The sequence below is a fragment of the Thunnus albacares genome, chromosome 10 (genome assembly GCF_914725855.1).
Source record: "Thunnus albacares chromosome 10, fThuAlb1.1, whole genome shotgun sequence".
Classification (NCBI taxonomy): Eukaryota; Metazoa; Chordata; class Actinopteri; order Scombriformes; family Scombridae; genus Thunnus; species Thunnus albacares.
This window is the reverse complement of record NC_058115.1, coordinates 23,327,162-23,348,148: the sequence shown is the minus strand read 5'-3', so window position 1 is coordinate 23,348,148 and position 20,987 is coordinate 23,327,162. Positions and strand designations below refer to the sequence as shown.

The following is a 20,987-nucleotide window of genomic DNA, read 5'->3' as shown; positions in this document are numbered from 1 at the left end:
TAACCACACCTGATATGGTGACACACCCTGAAGTACACTTATACAGCACTGCAGCAAGATGAGAAGTTAAACTACTGAAGGGCAGCTATGGCAAGCTGTTTTAACATTTAATTGAACCGCACTCCTATCTGTAATTACATTTTAGATATCCATAATAGCATTTCTTATTGTCAAAATTGTATTCTCACTAATCAGAATGGCAATTAAAGATATCCACAATAACATTCTTACTAGTAGAAATTGTATTTCAAGATATCTACAACTTTGACTGTACTAGTCAAAAATAAATTTAAGATACGTAAAAAACCTAAAAAAGTAGAAGTGGCTGTTTTAGCGTTCAATAGCTAAACTGGACATGCATTGCAGATATCTGTAATTCAGATCTTCCTTGTCAAAATGAACATTTCAGATATCCACAATGTCATTCTTCCTGGACAGATGACGCTTTTGAATCACTTTTGTCATTTATGTGTATTGGGCTTTCAATTTCAGATATCCACAATTGCATTTTTGATATATGCAATGTAATTCTTACTGGAAAAACTCCCATTTCAGATTAAGATCTACAAACCAGTTGTAACTATGCATAATTTTAATTTAAGATATCCAAGATGAAAAAGCATTCCAGATATCCATAATGTAATTATGAATATCCAAAAATACATTTTGACTGTTAAAAATGTCATTTTGGATATATACAATGGAAATTTTACTAGGTTGCAGTTTTAGATATCTGAAATTGCAATTGACGTAGATCAGCGTAGTGGGTAATGTACTGCGAGTTGGGCGGTGCTTGGTTTTGGCTCGTCCGTTTTCAAAACAGCAGTCTGATCAAAAATTTTTATATATTGCAGTTAAAAAGTACACAAAATATGTTTCTGAAAACATTTGAGGCGAGAAATAGGCAAATCAGTAACAGAATCTTGATTCATATTTGATCAGCACTGCCCAGTTTGACAGTTTGATCTGATCATCACTCAGTCACAGTCATCTCTGAGTTTAGGACATGCGTAGTGTGACATCTAGCCACACTTGGCAGCCTTTTTCTTTCTTCACCGACAGCAAATAACGACTTCGGTTATGACTAGTAACAACGGGATTTTAGATATCTGAAATGGGAGATTTTCCTGGTAAGAATTCTATTGCAGATATCCAGAATGTTCATTCTAGATACCAAAAATGTAATTGTGGATATCCTAGTGCACATGAAGCCCAATACACACGAGTGGCGACAGGGACATCATTTGTGCTAGGAAGAATGTCATTGTGGATATCTGAAATGTTTATTTCGACTGGGAAGAACTGAATTATGGATATATATCCAGCCAAGCTATTAAATGTTAAAACAGCTTGCCATAGGCAGCAAAAACAAGATTCTCACCAATCAAACAAAAATGCCAAATATATACTGTTTCCACCCTCTAAAATGTGAGCCTTTGCTGCTTTACTCTGTTATATAACATTGTATTAACATATCTTGAAGTGTCGCCATAGGCTGAGGGAAATCATTATGGACATTTTTCACCATTTTCTGACATTCTGAGACTAAGTGATTAATTAGTTAATCCAAAAATAATAGACATATTATCTGATCATAAAATAATTGTTACTTGCTGCTCTACTACATTCTATTACAGATAGTGACCATTTCATTTTGTGTTTATTTCATTACATCAGTTTCTTTGTAATAGATAAATAAAAGAGGAGAGCTATCAGATCCAACAGAATAACACTGACTGTCTTTGTTATTGAAGGTTGCTGGATTTCTGGTTTATGAACTCAGTTATAAACCAGAAATCAGCTCAAACATGTCATCTCGTTCAGAGAAATCAAACTGACTAACAGCCTAAACTGGCAGTGGCAGGCAGCAGCAGATGGATGCAGAACATGAATACATTTATCAATAAGTTGCGTGAGCGAGGATGTGTGATAAAATTAGAAAGCGATCACTGCAACAGAATAGAAACAGAGAGACTCAAACAGAGCAAAGAAAAACATGCTGTACATAAAGGTTCTCACTCTCAAAGGGGACGTAATACCCTAGCTACATTTTTATTCTGGGACTCTACTGGAATATCTTTACATGCTTTACAGTTAAAAAAATCCCTATTTATCTTGTACCAGCCCTTTATACAGTATCTACACAAAAAGTGTTTCAGCTGTGTTTTTCAGTCGTCTGTCTCACACATGTCTGACAGAAAAGATACCCTTCAATTGGTTCAAAAGTCTATTTTCCACAGTTTTACAAGTGTAACTACAGTGATTGTGTATTGGGCGTTTCAACTTCAGTTTATTTAAAGTGCACATCACCCAGAGAGTCTCTGTACACTTTACAAGTCAATAAAAACAACAACAGAAAAAAAACAAAACAAAACAAAACATGGGTGACCTACACTCAACACTGCACCTGAACGCCTCCAGTGTAGACAAATGGAGCACTCACTGTTGATGCTGCTCTGCTAAACATGTTGCTCACACTACCCTGTCTGTGTAGACATGGTGTTATGCAGTTCAGCCTCTGTCTGAAACAGGCCATTTTAGCTCCTGTCTCTTTAAGGCCCTCCATCTGATGAGCCCATTCTGTTCCGATAGCTCAGCTTCTCCAAGCTGCATTGTGGCAGACTTCCAGCGGTTCTGGTGGTTGGATTTCACTTATTTTCTTGTTGTTTACTCAAAACGTCAACTTCTCAAATACATCCGTAGTCCAAATCCGATCCCAAATATGCAAGTGGACAACACGAACAGCCCATAGAACAACCATAGCACCAACAACCATAGCAACAAAGACTATGGAACAGACGGGCATTTGTGGGCAATCTGATGTCAGTTTGATGGGGAAGTAGAAGTAACTTTGCAAACGGAGCGTTTAGAGCAGGCTGAAGCCCTAGCTTTTGACGTGAAGGTGACATTTTCACATACGTTCACCTCAAGCTATGGAAATCTATGTTTAACATGAATATCCAACATTATAACAGTGTATAAATGACAAAAACAAAAAACATGTTATATCCCCTTTAAAAAGGTAGGAGCAGCTGTGGCCTACAAGGTTGAGATAAAAAAGAGTTTGGCTGCAGGGAAGGTGAGCAGTTCTGAATCCTGCATCAGTAGGAAAAACCTAGTGGGATTCACCCGAGTGCCACCTGCTTCAGTAACAAATGCAGGTTACTCAGCTGCCCATATTAGTTGGATGTGGTTGAATCAGGCAACTCCCAGTGTGATTGTGTGTAACTACAGGTGAACGAATGTGAGGCAGCGCTGCTTTAAATCAACACATTTGTTCAGCAACCTCTGCTCAGACAAACAAAGACTAAAAAAATGGTTCTCGCTTGCACTTCAGGCTTGTTGGCGTGCCAGGAGTCTAAAATGGCACAGCGGGACCCTGGCATACAGCAGGCCCATATGTCAGCCCCACAGGGAAATTTAATCTATGTCACTATGTCTAGGATGTGTGTGTGTGTCTGCCTGTTACCTTGGTGTCCAAACGCTGCAGGTAGGAACAGATGTACTCGATGCTGGCTCCAAACGGGTGGACGTACAAGAAGGTTGAAATGATCCCTGAGGGTAAACAAATAGGTCATGTTAAGATATGTAAATTAAACTGTCCTGATTCAAAGACAAGCCTTGTCACAAAGCTCCAGCCTTTTGAGTTTCAGTAACCTGTCAAACATCAAACACCACAGAATATTACAGAAATCAGTTTGTATTATTGTTCGTCCCTTTGCCTGGCTGAAAAACAAGCGAGCATGCATCAAGTGGTTTTTCTCAGATTCCCAGCACAGTTAAGAGCCTCTTGTATATTGTGGCTCCAGATTAGAGGGAGTGTTTAATGACAGCTTTGATGCTGTTGTCGCTCATCAAAGCCATGTGGTACTGAAACTTTCCTCCAGCTCAACCAAACCATCTGCTCCTGACTCACTCACAGGGACAGGAGAGAGATAATCTTCCACTTTTGCTTGTCTTTAGAGCACCACAAGGCCAACAGAAGTAACAAAAACACTATAAGCAGCCAGCTCAGTGAGTGGTGAGTGGTAAATGGTAAATGGACTGTACTTGTATAGCGCCTTTCTAGTCTTCCGACCACTCAAAGTGCTTTTTACACTACGTGATGAGTCCCCTAATGATCTGACCCCTCTGTGCCAACGATGCTCTGACAGGATTTCTACACTGAACAATGTGGTTTTTTTTCTTTTATAGCCAGTTTTGACAATATTTTACTTCAAAAAATGTAATTGAATAAGAAGAAATATCTGCAAAGAAGAACAAGAGAGCAAGGATCACAAGCAGTCAGACAGCAAGCCAACAGTTTGGCAAGATTATCTGAAAGCGATCACACCCGCAATATCTGTAAAAAAAGCCTCATTGCATAAATAAATCTGTAGCAAGTACAGCAAGCAAAAGTTATACATGAAGGTCTTTCTGTAAGCTGTAATGGGTGTTTATAATGGACAGTTTAATAATTTAACAGCTCACCTTTGTTTTCACTTCCAAATAAGTTAGGCTAACCTGGGGGTGCTGGTTGTTTCAAACTTGTATAATTATCAGATCACTCATGTTTCTTGCCTTGTCTGGCATCTTTTTAAAAAAGAAAATATAATTCAACAGTTAATACATATTAAATGTCACACTTTGGGACTTTTAAAAACTTTTTTTTGGTGGGTAGGCAAACATTAAATTGCACTCATGACCTCAGTATTTCTAAAATCCTTGCTCCAGCCCTGTTAATGCGGTGAGTAAAATCTTACTATTAGTCAGGGAAGCAATGACCAAAACTATGAAAATAGACTCATGTTGCAATAAACCAGAATTATTATTTTAAGAGTGTATAACTCATGACTCTAATGGTGTTCTCTGAAGTACAATAACGCTTTCATTGTTATTGAAAAAATACCACATGCTCTGAAAAGGCCTTTTGCCACTCAACAATACAAATAAAAACTCTCATCTTGTATACTTTTGATTCTGATTTTCTTGAACAGAATAGTTAAAAGACTATGCAACTGTGTTAATCTACATTCACTGTGTGGCACGTATGGAAGCCCTGAGAGGAAAGTGAGAAAAAAAAATTCTGGTGATCCATTTCCTAAGTCTGATCTAAATTGTTTTCTCTTCTGTTTATGACTTATTGGAAAAATTCACCACCATGAATATGATGATTTCTTTAAACTAGGTCACCTATGTAGTAGAAATGTGCAATTATTTTTGAATTTTGTGTCCTATGACTAGAGAAAACTAAGAAAAAGTTTGTAGATTCCCCATACTGCTCTTAAGGGGGAATCCTACAACAACAAAAATGCATTGCAGTCATCCCGTCCAATCAGACTTACTGACTCTACTTATGGTGTGTTCTCGTCCAGCAGCGCACCGAAGACAAAGTTAGCACAGACAAAGTTAGTGAGCACCATAATATCTCTTTACTGAGACTTATTTTTATTTACAAAACATTTTTCCTCATCAAGTCTAGATAAATCGCATCTGTTTTCAAAGGATCATGAAACAAACCAGCGCGCTGGAGTCAGTTAAGTTAGTGCTGCATGGTGCTGCTGGATGTAGCCGCAAATACAGGTAACACAGTTGTTGTTCACTGTTGTTCTGTATTCAGAGTTGCTTAAGTCCGATATAATATTCTGTCAAAAAACAAAGTCAGGTTCACCAAAGCACCGCAAAGTTTGTTGCAGCGTGGAGTTTTCTATCCGTCTCCCTGACAATCACCAGTGATCATGATGCAGCCGCCTCTCCGGCTGCAGGCGTGTCCCTCAGCAGTCAGCTGATGCTGTTACAGCTCCCGTGGTTGCCCTCTCCATACTCTGTTTTGTCTGATTGCACAGCACTAATTCAGTCTCAATAATTGTAATGGTGGTATGACTCTGAATGATGTTGTCTTGCTTCACAGAAGGCAGAATGAGACCTACACACTGTTGAGGAGAAATTCAAGCCTGATCAGTTGTGCATAGGTAAGTTGTTAGGTAGGTAATGTATGACCAGAGCTATCCAAGCATATTGGAGCAGTGAGCTAAACTTGATTTTGTTGGCAGATGAAAGTACTCAGAGAGAAAATAAGAACATGTTGTAAGTCTTACCTCATGAATACTTTTATGCAAAACACAGTAATGATTATACAATGTGCAGTGCATTAAAAAGACCCACTTTTAGCTCACTTTCTCAATACATTATAAATATGGTTCTCACTCAAAGTGGATTTTCCTCTCCCTTTCGTTTTTTTACTTTTAGACCCTTCCCTTTGTTTGCCATGATATAAAATACAATATAAGATTATCGCTGATTGGAGTAGCGCCATTTCATTTAAATGAATCATTCTTTCTCTTGATAAAATCGATAGGAAAAATGCAGAGTGCACAACTCAAGGGTACAAGCACACCTGAAGGTTTCATTGTTGGTCAAGTACCTGAACCTGATCAGATGCGGACATGACAAGTTTCCAGCTTTTCAATATTGGGTCAGAGTTGTACCTATGGTTATTTTTGGAGGACATAATCAGACATTTACACAACTTGATTATTTTCATTGCATGTCCAAGTGTGTTAGCTAGTGGGCTAATGGCTAATGGCAGTATAGCTAATGTTGACGGCAGATTAGCACCGATTAAAATACAATTCTGGCCAAAAGAAAGACATGACATAAATGTTACATAACTTGCTATCACACTTGTGTTTAGAGTGCATGGTGAAATTAAAACTCATCTGGAAAAAAACATTCTGCTTTCAACCCTGTATAGAACATGGGGTAAGGGGTGTATTTCAGCCTCTTGTGGCCAAAATGAGTATTACAACAACAAACACTTGGAAAAATGATCCTGAAAAATATTTTCAGCTACCAAAACTTAGAGCTTAGCAACTTAGAAAAAATATTTTTCCCCACCTGTTACAGACGAAGAAAAAATTAAGGAACTTAGATTATCCTGGCAAAACCTTTTTTTCATTTGCTCTTGAGTCATAAACACAGGAGAGAAAACAATTTAGATCAGACTTAGAAAAAGGATCACAACAATTTTTATCTCTCACTTGCCTCTCAGGGCTTCCATAGCGGAGGAGAGAAGGCAAAGAGATTCATCCCTTTGTTTTCTTGATGAAACATTTTCCTTAAGGAGCTGGGTGTCGCTTTTTCCTGCGGTGCTCACATCAGCTCAGCATCAAACAAGACATCAAGAGGAATGATTCTGACATAAGAAGGTGGCAGAATCTTTAACTGTGGCCCATCTCTGCCTCAGCAAACAGCCAGAGTGGGCATGAAAGGAGGACAAGCACCATTGATTACCTAACTACCTGTAAGCCAATCACACAGTCGCTCTGCTATATGACAGTGGACACTGTGCGCTGGAAAAACAGCAGAACTGGACACAAATGCACAGATACACAGAACTGCTATTTCTTAGTCAATTCTAGCCCAATTTGCATTTCTTTTTAACTCCCTAACAAGACACAAGTTTTATCTTTCATGCTTTGAGCCAGAGAATGTCCTTGACAATGAAAATGCAGCGTGCCGGAAAACAAGCAGCAAAACAGAACAAGGCTTTGTTTACGTCTATAAATAATGTAGTTTATTACACACATGGGGGATAGATGTTGGCCATATTTCCCATTATCATAAAGTCACATTGTGTTATGTAATCTAATGGGTAAAGTGGGCTCTTTCTCTTTTCATATCTTCCCCCTCTCTTGCTCTAATGTTTATGTAATTATGTATAGTTATTACCTCAAAACGACTGAAGCATATCAGGAAAATCCAGCAGCAGTAGAGGCAGCATTGGTAGTGCATGTTGTGGTTATGTTATACAAGGGATGGACAGTAAAAAATGAGCAACACATTAGAAAATAATGCAATCTCATTCAGTTGCTGTGTAATAAGTACTACCTTTATGAAGCTTATAATAGTTCTGTTAAGACTATTAGAGAAGTGTTAATTCTAGTAGTTTTTGAGGCCATGATTGTTGGCCTTGTGGTATTGGATCTCTTCATATTGGAAGGTGTTTCCATTATTTTGTCCACTCCTGTTAGTATTTTGATGGCAGGATGACCTAATTGTATCATTAAAAACAAAAGAACGCACAGCAGGAAATGGAAAGCAGCATAAAAACAGGGACAAGCATGAGACATAAACTGCTGTAGAGCAGGCCTTGTAGGTTGGGATTTAGAGTTAAAACTGATGATTACATTTCTTGAAGGAATGGCTCCACATTTGGGGAAATATGCTTATTAGCTTCCTTGCAGAGTGATAGATGAGAAAATTGATACGACTCACTCATCTGTATGCTAAATATGAAGCTAGATCCAGGAGACCTTTAGCATAGCATTTCTGTTCCAGCATGTAATCCCCCCAATAAAACCACAACTTGTCATTTTTATATTTCAGTTTTTTGGATTAAATAAACAAAATATAATGTGTTTTAGTGAGCTTTAGAGGTGCTGGCAGGTAGATTTTGTTACCTATGGACAGAGCATGGTTAGCTGTTCGACCCTGTTTCCAGTCTTTATGCTAGTTTACTGGCTGCTAGCTTCACATTTAACAGAGAAATGTAAGTGGTCAATCTCCTCATCGAACTCGTGGAAAGAAAGTGAATATGAGTTTTTCCCAAAATGTTCAGCTATTCCTTTGATTCCTCTTTTGTTGCCAGTGTCAGTGTCATATGTAAAGGTTTGGTGAAGAGGACAGATTTCCATCACTGGGGAACAAAGTTGTATTGTACAGTTTATAGGATCCACATTAGCTGTTCCCTAAAGCACGGCTAGTATTCCTGGGGTCAATATTTAAAAACATATATTAAACATTACAGTCAACACAAATGACATATATTAGAGAATAACACTGGCCTCACCAGTGCAAATGTAGTGAGGCCATGGATATACAGAAAGACAGCATACCGACTAGCAGTGCGTCCCTCTCAGAGTGCACAGGACTGGGCTGATTCTTCTCTGGAAGACCTTCCTTCTCTTGACTGCATGAGACCACTGATGATGCTGTTACATCCTGAAGAATGATGCACAAAAGCTTTTTGTGTCAAACCACAGAGGTCACAAATGGTGTAAAAACACCCACACAGTATCTGAACAGAAAAATATATAGTATAGTGTATAGTAACAGTCGTAGCAGTATTTGAGGTTGTACTACATTAATTTGCTTGGTGATGCAAAGGTGCAAACATGTATTAATTAACATGCAAAGTGTTTGCACTCTGAGCAAACGCAAAAGTAGAAAATAAACACAAAATAGTCTACATAAAAAGAAGGAGTGGAAGAATTAAATCAGCAGCTACAGCTCTCACAAAGGGGCAAAACAAAGCAAGAGAGTGAGAGTGCTAACAATGCTAATGATCAAGCTGTTGTTTACTGTGAGCCTCTGACAGCTTCATACACAGAAGTGTGGATAGATGATGAAATCTGGGTGTGTGTATGTGGCGGGAAAAGAGATCATGTGTGTCTTGCATGACTGAAATTTCTTGAAGATAATTATTTTCTCAGCAGCATGTTAGGTGGCCTCCTCTGTAGAGTCTCCCTTTGTGTAATCAGGATGTAGTGGCCTTCAAGTTGTAGTCTACACTGTGTGTGTATATTTATTGTATATGTATCTTTGTATGCTATGGCACAGTTCCTTCATTTTCTAACCCAATCATGTTGGGGTGATTTATTCAGTGACAAATACAGTCCCTGTGAGGACTGGCCTGTAATGGTATGTCATGTCAGTGGAAGAGTGAGGAGAGGAGAGGAGAGGAGGATAAATAAGTAAGGAAAAAGAGGAGGTAAGGGGTAGACAAACATTCACTGTGCAGTAGTGAGGTTTTTTTCCACTTACACTGACTTGATTAGCACTCTGTTTGCTCCCCCTGTCATCTTGCTTTAACATCTCCAGCTAGAGTCAATTAGAGAAATGAGAGGAAACGTCAATGAGAAACAAGTCACCCACTAATGCAATAAGACACACCAAAACTCACACTCCATCCCTCTCTAGCTCCCCTTCTCTCATACACACACTCTGACACATAAACACATCAGCAGCAGCATGAACAAGGACTAGTTTCAGGTTTTGGAGACAAAACTATATAAAGAAAAGTCAACTAGTTTACTAGAATATATGGCCTAAGAATAGCAACCAAAAGAATTGATTATTTAAAGTGTCCCCTGCTCCGTTCTGCGGTGCTGTGTGGACAGTCATTGATTCGAGTAATGAAACTTGCATCCACACTTCATAGCTGAAGGCAGCGATAATGTAACAACAGTGCTGACAGGTGCGTGACGAAAGATGACATCTTGAGAGTGGATTTGGGACACTATTGGGCTGATATGGTAACTACATTATTAAACGGATACATAGTATTAAGAAATAATGCAGCGCTGACAGCTACAATCCTGCATGAATGCACACAGTGAAAGTACGCCTGCAAGACTGAATTATCCTGTCACATTGTATGTGAAGAGCTGATATGTAACTTAGTGCAAATTACATACAGCACAGAACCTATAGTCTTGAGATTTTTTAGCTAATTAATTTAATGTCTGTTCTATTTTTAATTGTTTTACTGTATTATTTATAAGATTTCTGTCCTTTGTCTTTGTTGGTTTGCTGTATCCTATGCACTTTTTCTGCTCCAATGAACTGTTTTCCAGGAAATGATCTTGACATGATGACAGCATATCCTGCTGAATGACATGATGTGACGGGTCAGGTCAGAGGGACGTGAGCTAATATAGATCCAGTACTACAGGAATCGGTGAGGGTCAGTTAAAGGAGCCTTTAAGTGTGGTATTACTCCACTATTACAGCTACTCATTGTCTGCATTACCAGTACTTAAGTACACTGTAAATGCAATTGTGGAAACTGTGCTTCGCCTGAGCATTTTTATTTTAACCACAATACTCTTTGGTAATGGGAGACTGATTGTTGGGACCATGCTAAGAATTTATGATTGTTCATTGCAGCTGCGACAGGTCAGGAAGATCCCTACACATTAACCTTTTCAGTAGTTTTGTGGAGCCACATTTAGGGGCATAGCAGAGGGAGTTGCTGGAGTAATACTGTGACTTGTCAGACTCTCACTGACAACAGGCTCATGGAAAGTTAAGATGATGCTGTTTCTTTTTCTTGCTGACTCCACCAGCTGAGCCCTTTTTTCCTCTTGACAATTCTCCTCTCCTTTACACCTGTCTCTTTACCTCTTTTCTATCTCCAGTACAGTATTTCTTGTACACACAAGAAGGGGAATAACAAACAAATAAAATCAAGGTGTACCAACATGGAACAGCATTATTTAAACGTTACAACTCAGAGGTCAGTTATGGCAAATTAGTTATAATTATTTATAGTTTAAATACCATAACACTATACTATTATTTATAGTTTAAGCACTATAATTTTGTTGCAAACTGTGTGCAACTTATATAATCTTGCATTTTCACTTCTGATTACCTGATGAACTGACCTTGTGTCAGTTTCTTCTTCACAACCACTGACAGCACTCACAAAGGTCAGTCCAGCACAGGTACAAAGTTCACAAAACAACAATAAACTTTTGTGTAGTGTGGCCCACAAAGCGCACCACATATATCAGTGCAAGATAGTTGCCAGAGGAAGAAAACAAGTGCACAGCACATGAAGAAACTGCTGATTGCAATAATGTGGAAGAAGCTTAAATCCAGAGGGAGGAAAAAGGTGTTTTCTCCAGTGACAAAAGCAGCTTGTAGTTGAAGGATTGTCTCCTGGGAGAGTACGAGAATAGTTGGACAGAAGGCTCTGTCATCTCCTTAACGTCACCTAAGGACAAATATCCTTGCTGAGGTCCAGATGATTAAGCATCTCTGCTACTGTACAGCTTAGCTTGCGTGGAGATATAATTCTCTTGAGAACAGGGAGTGATGAATACCAAATCCAACAAATCTAGAAATTCCTGGTCCCTGAGAGAAGCATTTCTACTGTATAAATGTAGACTAGAAAGAAACTTGCTCAGTGGTGTAATTCCTGATGAATCTGCAGCCATCTTCATCACCAGTGCAGAGTTAATGTGAAGAATCCAGTAGCACCTCTGGACTGAAACAGGTAGAAGCTGTACAGACAAGCCTTGCAATCAAAAGATTTTTTAAAATCTAATCGTGGTGGTCATCACAGTCAGTCTGCAGATGTATCTTCAATATGAGCTGAGTAAAAAGGGGAGCCAAGCTGCAGGTTCCTGGCTCTTTTATAGAGTATTATAGAACCAGCCCATAGATCTGCCTCAAGGTCCAAGAACAGCAACGTCTGGTAGGGAAGGTAGGGAACATACAAATGCAACTAACTGATATAGTTCAAATATCTGCAGTTGAGTGACCTTCTATCAGCTTACAGCAGACCAACTTGAACAGCTCTGTGGATAAAAAAAAGATGACCTGAGAGCAGAAAGCAAGCCGCCGGAGTCCTCTTGCACCACTAGACAGTAGTATTTCAGTATTATCATTATCTAATTGCATAGCTGATTGAACTTGAAGCTCATTCTCATGTCAGCCCTCTTCCCTTTAGCCATGCTGTGTCAAAATTGGATGGCAAAAAATGAAAACATAAGAGTACACCTGCGCTGAATAAGATCTTTGTTGTATTTCAATAGGTGACCTGCAATGAAATTACATCTTTGTAGTAGTCTTTGAGCAGCTTTACTTGAGTTATCACTTAACTGCCTTACTCAAGGCACCTTGAACAACAGAGAACCCACATGTACATGTTTATATTTTTTCCATTTAAACTACCAAAGAGGTCCAGAAACTCGACCAAATGAATTCTGGTCTGGCTTAAAATCCTCCCACTTACAGCTGACTCCCTTTAACCAGTTTGTCCCATTTCTTATTTTATGTAATGGTGGGCCTGTCCTCCCAAAAATGTGTTTTGGTATATATATATTTTGTATATGGATTAATCTAAAGTTTAGATTTGGGCTATGTCCTGTATATGTACCACCAACCTTAAAAAAATGTTTTGCTTGTTGGTAATATCAAAAGGATTTTGAATGTGTAGGATTATAGAGATTCTATGTTTTTAACAGTTGAGGGAATCTTGAATGAGTGACCTGTTGTGCGTGATCATGGAAACTCCCCCAACACAGCTGTGGACTGTGATGCAATTATGGACTGTATTTCAGCACTATGTCACTTTATGACTGATATGTCTTGAGAAAGGTCCTTGTGACCGAAACGTTGACACTTTTTAAATAAATCAATAGAGAGGTGATAAGTGTGTGTGAGAATTGACTTTTTTTCTTTGGAATTGGATCTTCAGGGGAATTGATTCCCTGCACAACAGGAGAGACAAAGCAAGAGGTGTGCGTGCTCTTGTAACACCAACATACAACATCACAAGAGTTAAATGGAAGAGATGGCAATGAATGCACCCAAGACATGCAAACATTTCCTGCTTCAGAACTACGTACTCTAAAATAAATCTCATTTGGGAGTTCATTCAAGGATTTTATGTGCCCTCAAATGTATTCTACCCACATACACAAGGAACAGTTTTAGGCTATATCTCGATAACTTTACTGAGAGAAAAATCTAAATGTGCAAACTATAATTATTTGAAGTTATTATGTGGAACTAATCACACAATTTAGATTTCAACCTTTTCTTCTGTTCCTTTATTATCTAGCCTGAATCTCAAATTAAAGGTTAAATTATACAGTATGACCTGATCTCTCAGGTACTTCAAATGACCTGTCTTTTTCAATTTTCTTTGTGTAAGGCATGGTTGATACCAAAGATCATGATTATTTATTGCCTTTAGGCAACCTTCCACCCATTCATTTACTTTGCTGGGTTGATTTAGGGACAAATCATTAGCCACCACTTTAAATTCACTAAAATCTTCACTAAAATGCAGGCGGCAGTGTATTGAATTATTTTCCCGATATTCGTCATGCACTGAAACTCATTATAAAGTCATTTCTAGAACACAAATGAGGCAAATGGCTTTTCAGATTCAGTATTTCCATTTAAGCACACACAAGGTCTTTTCTTGACTTAGTGTCACTTGTGTGTATGTGTGCGTGTGCTTTCTTCTAACCTTTTGTGAGTGTGTGGCCTGCAGGTTGTGTAGTCTCACCTTGAAGTTATCGATTTGGTTCTTCAGCAGCTGTTTGTCTTCAATACTCCTCTCAAGCTCTGCCTCTCGCTCCTTCAACTCTTCTCTCATTCTCAGAAGTTGCTAGACATAAAGAAGAAGAGTGATTAGTCATTGAAGTTCATGTCAGCCATGTTTCACCAGTGAAAATCTTCAGAGTCTACAGATACAGGATTGAAACTGTAAGGCTCTGTCCTGAATTCCTTTGTATCAGAAGATAAAATTCCTCTTGAGAAAAATCTAAAATAAGGGCTCCCTCATCAGCTTCTTTTCATGAGATGCTGAACAATCCATCTGTTACAGTGGTGCTGTGCAGTGTGTGTCAAGTGAGGTGAAAATTGGGCGCTTGTCAGGAGACGGGGAGCTACGAGTGATTCAGCTGATCAGCAAGGCAGACCTGCACATAATGAGCTCCTCTGCATATCTAGAACCTCTTTCATACTCTGTATTAAAAGATGCCTTCTGCATATGTCATCTAGATAATGAACGAGCCAATTACACTCTAATATTTTTACATTATGCAGCATTACGGTCGGCGTTCAGTCTGCATCGTATATTATTTTTGGCATGCACTTCGTAAAGCAGGTGTGCAGATAGGTAGCTGGCAAATAGCACATATCCAGTAATCATTGCTGGCACTGTGATGGTGGTCTAGTTAGGAACTGGCTGTCAAATCGTGCTCAAATTACAAGGATTGAAAATGTGAAGGCAAAACAATATTTTATTTGTTTTACATAGCACAGCTCAGAAAATGAGGAAATTTAAGATTTAATTTAATTTAAGAGGAAAAATACTAAGAAATATCTTTAAATATTGTTGGGCTGTTGGTGAAGATTAAATAGCAATGGTTTATTTAGGCAAGTTACTTTCGAAATCTAGTTTTTTTTGTCACAGGAAACTCTGATATCAGAGTGAGAAGATTCAGTTCAGGTAACCTGAACAAACCCAAACAGTTCGGCTTTATTAGCTAATCAGCCAACAAACTATACAGTATATATACAGTACCAGTCAGAGATTTGGACATACCTTCTCATTCCCTTGAATAAGAAAGTGTGTCCAAACTTTTGACTGGTACTGTACATAGTGTATATACACACACATAAGGAATGTTCACAATAATGGACTGTATTTGAACTGCAAGAAGACTGATAAGACAAACTGCTAGCCAGCAAGTGGAAATCTGACATTGAAAAAAATGCATTTTGCATGTTAATGCAACAGCACATATTGCAATTGGAATATAATTGAACCACATGATTTCACTCTATTGTGCTGCCTAGATTTCAGATAGGTGTAAATGTAATCTGTATAGCTCATATTTGTGACATACTATGAGCTGAAATCAGCTGAAAAACCAAAGTTGTTGAGCTCACCCAGCTGCTTATGTAATTTTCCATAACAATTGAGACATAATGCAGGTAACAACAATAATTAACAATATCCTGATATGAGGCCTATTGAATTAGATTATTATCCAGATAACATAGTAAGATTAAGATTGTTTCTTCAGTGTCAGATGTAAATGAGGCCTTATCCTCTCATGGGAGGATATTTTCTCACTAAGGACAATCTTCTGCATAAATTGCATTTACATCTGGCAACCTCTGAGATGCTGAGGTCATATCATAATGCAACACCTCTGGAAGAGGTCTGACAGATCTAATCAAATTCTGTGTTTATATCTTGCATTAATATTTTCTTTACCGGGATAAGATACAGCTTAAATTTAAAATGTATAAATATTTGTCACAGATGCACCACAGAGAAGCTTGAGGGCAGAAACATGGAAATGTGGTGTAAGGCTGGTCAAACAAGGCTACGACTTTACACATTATTAGACGCAAGCCCAAAAGCGGAACATTAATTTAAAGGCTTGACTCAAAACACTGAAACCAAAATAGTGACTGCAGCACTGATGCAATTTGTTATAATTTAGACTTGGTGCTGAATAGACTATTGGCAAGCACCAGAGGCAAATCTCCACATATGCTTCCCCGCCCCTCAGAGACCCCTGTCACAGTGATAAACAGAAGATTGTGGTTGCACTGTGCAGCTCCCTGATGTAAACGTGTATGTGGAAAAAACAACAGATGTGCTCAGCCAACCATTCATAGGTAAATATATAATCTTAAATATGGTAACATTTGAGCTTTCAGCATCATTCAGATGAGGAAAAAATGTGGTTGACGGTGATATTTTGCAGCTTAAAGGATGCTTTTCTTAACATGAAAATACTCCACGCCAATATGTTCTGGATATATATCTTTCTCCGCTTGTCATTATACAACAGTTAACCTGTACATATACATTTGGTGTACATGTCACTTTGTAAAGAGAAGTAAACTTCAAAGGGCGAAACTAGAGAGATACTAAGGAAAAGGCTGACATGAAGACAATCTGGAGGTTAAGTTTCAAGGTAAACATCAATTCTCTCCTGCAGATCATTCAAGTGGTGTCATGCAAGTGTAAACAGGATAAATCTATCTGCTGATAATACTTCAGCCTTTCCAAGATCAGAGAACAACTACATTTCAGAAAAAGGGAAAAAAACAAAGTGTTCACATTGTCAACTAATGTTTCAACACATCCACATACCAAAACAACAGAACAAGGCTAGTGCCAATGACTTCCAAAATGACCCATATGAGTATTTTCAGGGTCCTCTAGAGGACGGATGGGGACCATAAGAACGACCCACAGGACCGTTTTATAATATAATGATGTTTTATGGTGTGACAATGCTGTGGTTAGGTTTAGGCACCAAAACCACTTGGATGGGGTTAGAGAAAGATTATAGTTTGGACACCTGATCGAGCCACAGTGACTTGTGGTGTAAACAATATCCTGTTAACAATAATCGCAGTGTAAACACCAGTGAAATACATTTGTGGGGAAAGACACTTGCATTTAGTGGGAGGCAAATACTGGTCTCCTGCAGCAAAGGCAACTTAATGCCATCTTGCTAAATATCTAGTCACCTCCCCCTACCCATCTCCTACTGCTAAGGAAGTCACGTAACCATAAGTTGTTTTTGGTGGCCTGAATTTTAGACCTATACGGTTTTTTTTTTTTGTGAGAATGAGCTCAATGTTTTCATATATGTGCTGGAGACACATTTCATAAAAGTATTTACAGTGCACTTTGTCAAATTAGATAGAAGTGGAGAAAAGCTCTTCAGCCTTGAAAACAATATTTTCTGTGACATCTCTTCGCTTAAGGAAGAGTAACTGCAAGCTGGGGCTATTTGACAACACAGCAGGTGATCAGAAAAGTGGATTGCTGCCTGAGGAAATGTTTTCTTTTTTCAAGCGAATTGCTAAATGTTCCTAAGGGTAATTTTCTATTAAAAATGGCCTGAAGCTCTGGTTCTCAATCCTGGTCCTCGGGACACAAAGACTTATTCCTTTTTCTTTTTTTTTCATTTTGTATGAGTATAATTTCTGTCTAAATGCTAATTTCTATTGTTCAATCAAAACAACAAAAAATTGATTCACACCCTGACCTGCACACAAACACATGACTGCAGCTGCATGTTGAGTCAGATTAGAAGTGTTACTTAAATTTACAGTTCTGTATGTAAATTTTTAGTATGCAAAAGTAAAAGGTACAATACACATTTTTCTGCAAATCCACAGCAAAGAAAATAAACTGACATTTACCAACCAGATAACACAATGTAAGTGTAAGTGTGAATGTAAACTAGATTTATTTATGAGAAATCTGATCAGTTTTTCTCACAAGCTGAGTATAGGAGGTATATCTAACTAATGTGTTATATCTGAAGATTCACCACACTGTGTTTAAAGAGGAATATAATCAGCTTGAAAGTGAACTGAAGTCTAAAACTATAAGAAAAGCTGTACAGGACGGGGTGTATATTAGGGCTGAAACTAAAAATAATTTTCATTATTGATTAATCTGTCGATTATTTTCTTGATTAATCATTTGGTCCATAAAATGTCAGAAAATGGTAAAAAATGTAGATAACTGTTTCACTAAGCCCAAGGTGCAACTTCAAATGTTTTGTTTTATCCCAACCAACAGTCCACTATCCAAAGATATTTAGTTTATTATCATAGAGGGCTAAAGAAACCAGGAAATATTCACATTTAAGAAGCTGGAACCGGACAATGTTAGTATTTTTTCTTAAAAAATAACTCAAAAAGATAATCAATTATCAAAATAACTGGGAATTAATTTTCTATCTATTGATTAATCAACTAATCATTGCAGCTCTAGTGTTGCTATGTATAAAATGATATCAAAAGATATAAACACCTATGGAGTGGAAGAGAGTGGCGGTTTTTCAATCCCAGTGTAAACATCTTTGCCTCTTTTGTCCTCTGATCAGGAAACTGATCAAGGCCCTCCTTAGCTTAACCTCAGCAGGTTGTGCTATACAATCAAGCCTTGGCTGAGTGTTAATATGATGAGGCTTTAAACTTCACTTGAACTAAGTGTGCAGCAAATTTTAATTAAATGTGGGTTTCAGAAAAAACATTGTTCATTAAACACCACCTTCTAAGGACAGGGGACTCAAGTTTTAGAGACTGCATGCGACCAACCTTGATCATAGTCCACCCACAGTACACCCACTCAGTGTACCTGATTCAGTGTACCTGAAGGCCTTCTCAGGACTGTGTAGGCACACAGGTTGTCCCTGACTCTCCTATTAGTTCTTTTGCATCTGTTAGGGCATGAGAACTAAGGCTTGAATTATGCTTGAAAAGAAGTGGTTTGTATGACGTGTTGTTTGACCTTGTCAGAAATCAAACGTGTTTATTGTTGTACTGAGTGGCCATACTCAAAGCCAGACTGAAAAGCCAACCACCATAATGCAACAATTACTCCTGGAAGGCATTCATAAAGTTGGACTCAGCTGTACATGTGAAAAATTAGAGAAACAGTTGATACAAGTTCAGATCCTCATTTGTTTCTCACCTCCACACATCTAGCCAATCACAGTGTCATGTGGGGATGAATGCTGGATTTATGGTTCAGGAAAATTACAGAAAATGTCGGACACAGCCCCCCTTTATCCAATGTTGGAAAGGTGTTGAGGGAAGGATTCCTGAAGCTGTTCAACTTCCCGACAAGCTGCTCTGATGGAGTATACTGGTGCCATAACACATTTATCATTCTAATTGGTACGTGGAGTCTGGTGACCTCAGTTTAGTTCCCATCAGAGCTCCACCCATGGACTGTATATAAAGATGGATGTAGCAACATCACCCACTGGTAGTGACATCACCCATTTGTTTTCAGTGGAGCCAGTTTAAAGCCCAGAGTTGCTGCTTATGGTCGGCCCCATCTTTTCTGTTTAAAGTCAGTACCTTCCAAATAAGAAGTGCAGGGTGTTGCCTCTCACGCTCTGGAAACACACCCCGCTACCTTGGACCGAAGAGTACGCTAGCTTACTGGGAACACTGAGTGATGCACGCTTGGGCTAACGTTTGCTACTTTATCTAAATTGTGCTACCAGGGCAGGTATTGTAATCAAGTAACATTAAACTTACCGAAATACTGTGACATTAGTCCGACTCAGTGCGAGTCCCGGAGCTGGGGAGAGCAGCGGGTGAGCAAACTGTCAGTAACAGTTGTCAATCATTGCCCACATGGCAGACATCAAAGCCTTGTATAAGTCTTTGAATGTTATTAACAGAGCAATGATTTCCAAAATGCCCACCAGCACATTTATAAGAGAACCCAAATTTGGTGATTTAGACCATAATGACTATTTGAAAAAAATGATTGACTCAGTATTTCTAGAGAGCTGTTGAGAGAAGTTTTTTTGAATGGGGGTCATTTGGAGCCAGAGACTTTTGGAGAGCCGGAATAATGTCTGTGCAGCCTTAAAATACACCTGAAAGCAGCCAAGCCAGATATGTAGCATCCCACCAGGCTCTTTAAAAAACACAGTGAACACACACAGTTAAAAAAAACACCTAGGGGCCATCAAAATCTTAAAAGTTTTACTTTCCTTATTTTTTACAGACTATAACATAGTCTGTAAATCATTTAAAAGAGAGAGCACATTTAGTAGTAAATACTGCCTGTTTCTCCCATTTGTTACACAGAAATGTTCAAGGGGTCATTTATTCTTGCCTGCCTTTCAACCTCTACTGTAGTTTTACAGTGCACTGACAACATTATCACACACTGATTTGTCTGAAAATCGTTGCTTCAGCTTATTTCTCTACATTCAGGTAATTTTGTATTGTCATAGCCTTGAAGATGATATGTAATTTCCGGGATCAGTGAAGTATAGTCCAGGCCAATCTTTGATTGAATCACTGATTACTATCAGCTGTGATAAGCCAAAGCTGCAATGATTTACACAAAAAAAGTCACTCCACTTCCTCTGAGGTTACAATTGCATACAGTATAAGAAATAATTGAGGCAGCTTTAACAGCAATAAAGATTTCACCTGTGCTGATTGGAACGAAGTTAAACATAATTTATTTTGTTCATGGCCTGTTAAAGCATTGCGTGCATGACTGGAATGAGGCTTTTGTTTCGCTCTTGTTTTCCTGATAAGTGAATAATCTCCCAGTATGATGATAGAAGCTGGATATATTCACTTGTTTTCCATGCAAAGTAACTTTTTTCAAGGGTGTTTTTGGAATTATGTGATATTGTAAAAGTCAAGCAGTGATCTTTTATTTCTCTGGTAGCAGGGATATTCTCAAAGCAGGAAATGCTGCATAGGAAATTACTCAAGTGCATTAAATGGTTGGTTGAGGAGGATTTTTTGCAGCGTCAGGGTTATTAATGTGTTGATTTTGTTTATATCATTTAATTTCATAATTATCATATACTGCTATATAAAAATTGTGTTAAAAGAACTTACTGAAGTCACCTGTTTAGTGGTCTAATCTTGAAGTGAATTATACATCTACT

The 20,987-nt window shown here is 38.3% G+C and overlaps 1 protein-coding gene across 9 annotated transcripts in view; it reads right to left on the bottom strand.

The window, feature by feature from the left end:
- Positions 1 to 20,987, bottom strand: part of LOC122989911 (ecto-NOX disulfide-thiol exchanger 2-like) — a 196,242-nt gene that overhangs the window by 3,321 nt on the left and 171,934 nt on the right. For 7 of the 9 annotated variants that reach the window (XM_044362944.1, XM_044362946.1, XM_044362948.1 and 4 more), the window contains 4 exons: positions 14,069 to 14,170; positions 9,805 to 9,861; positions 8,877 to 8,982; positions 3,470 to 3,555 (listed from right to left, as the gene is read on the bottom strand). In XM_044362944.1, the coding sequence (XP_044218879.1) occupies positions 3,470 to 3,555; positions 8,877 to 8,982; positions 9,805 to 9,861; positions 14,069 to 14,170 (351 nt within the window). Of the gene's footprint in view, positions 1 to 3,469; positions 3,556 to 8,830; positions 8,983 to 9,804; positions 9,862 to 14,068; positions 14,171 to 20,987 lie in introns of all 9 variants that reach the window. The other 2 variants (XM_044362945.1, XM_044362947.1) reach the window with 2 other exon arrangements.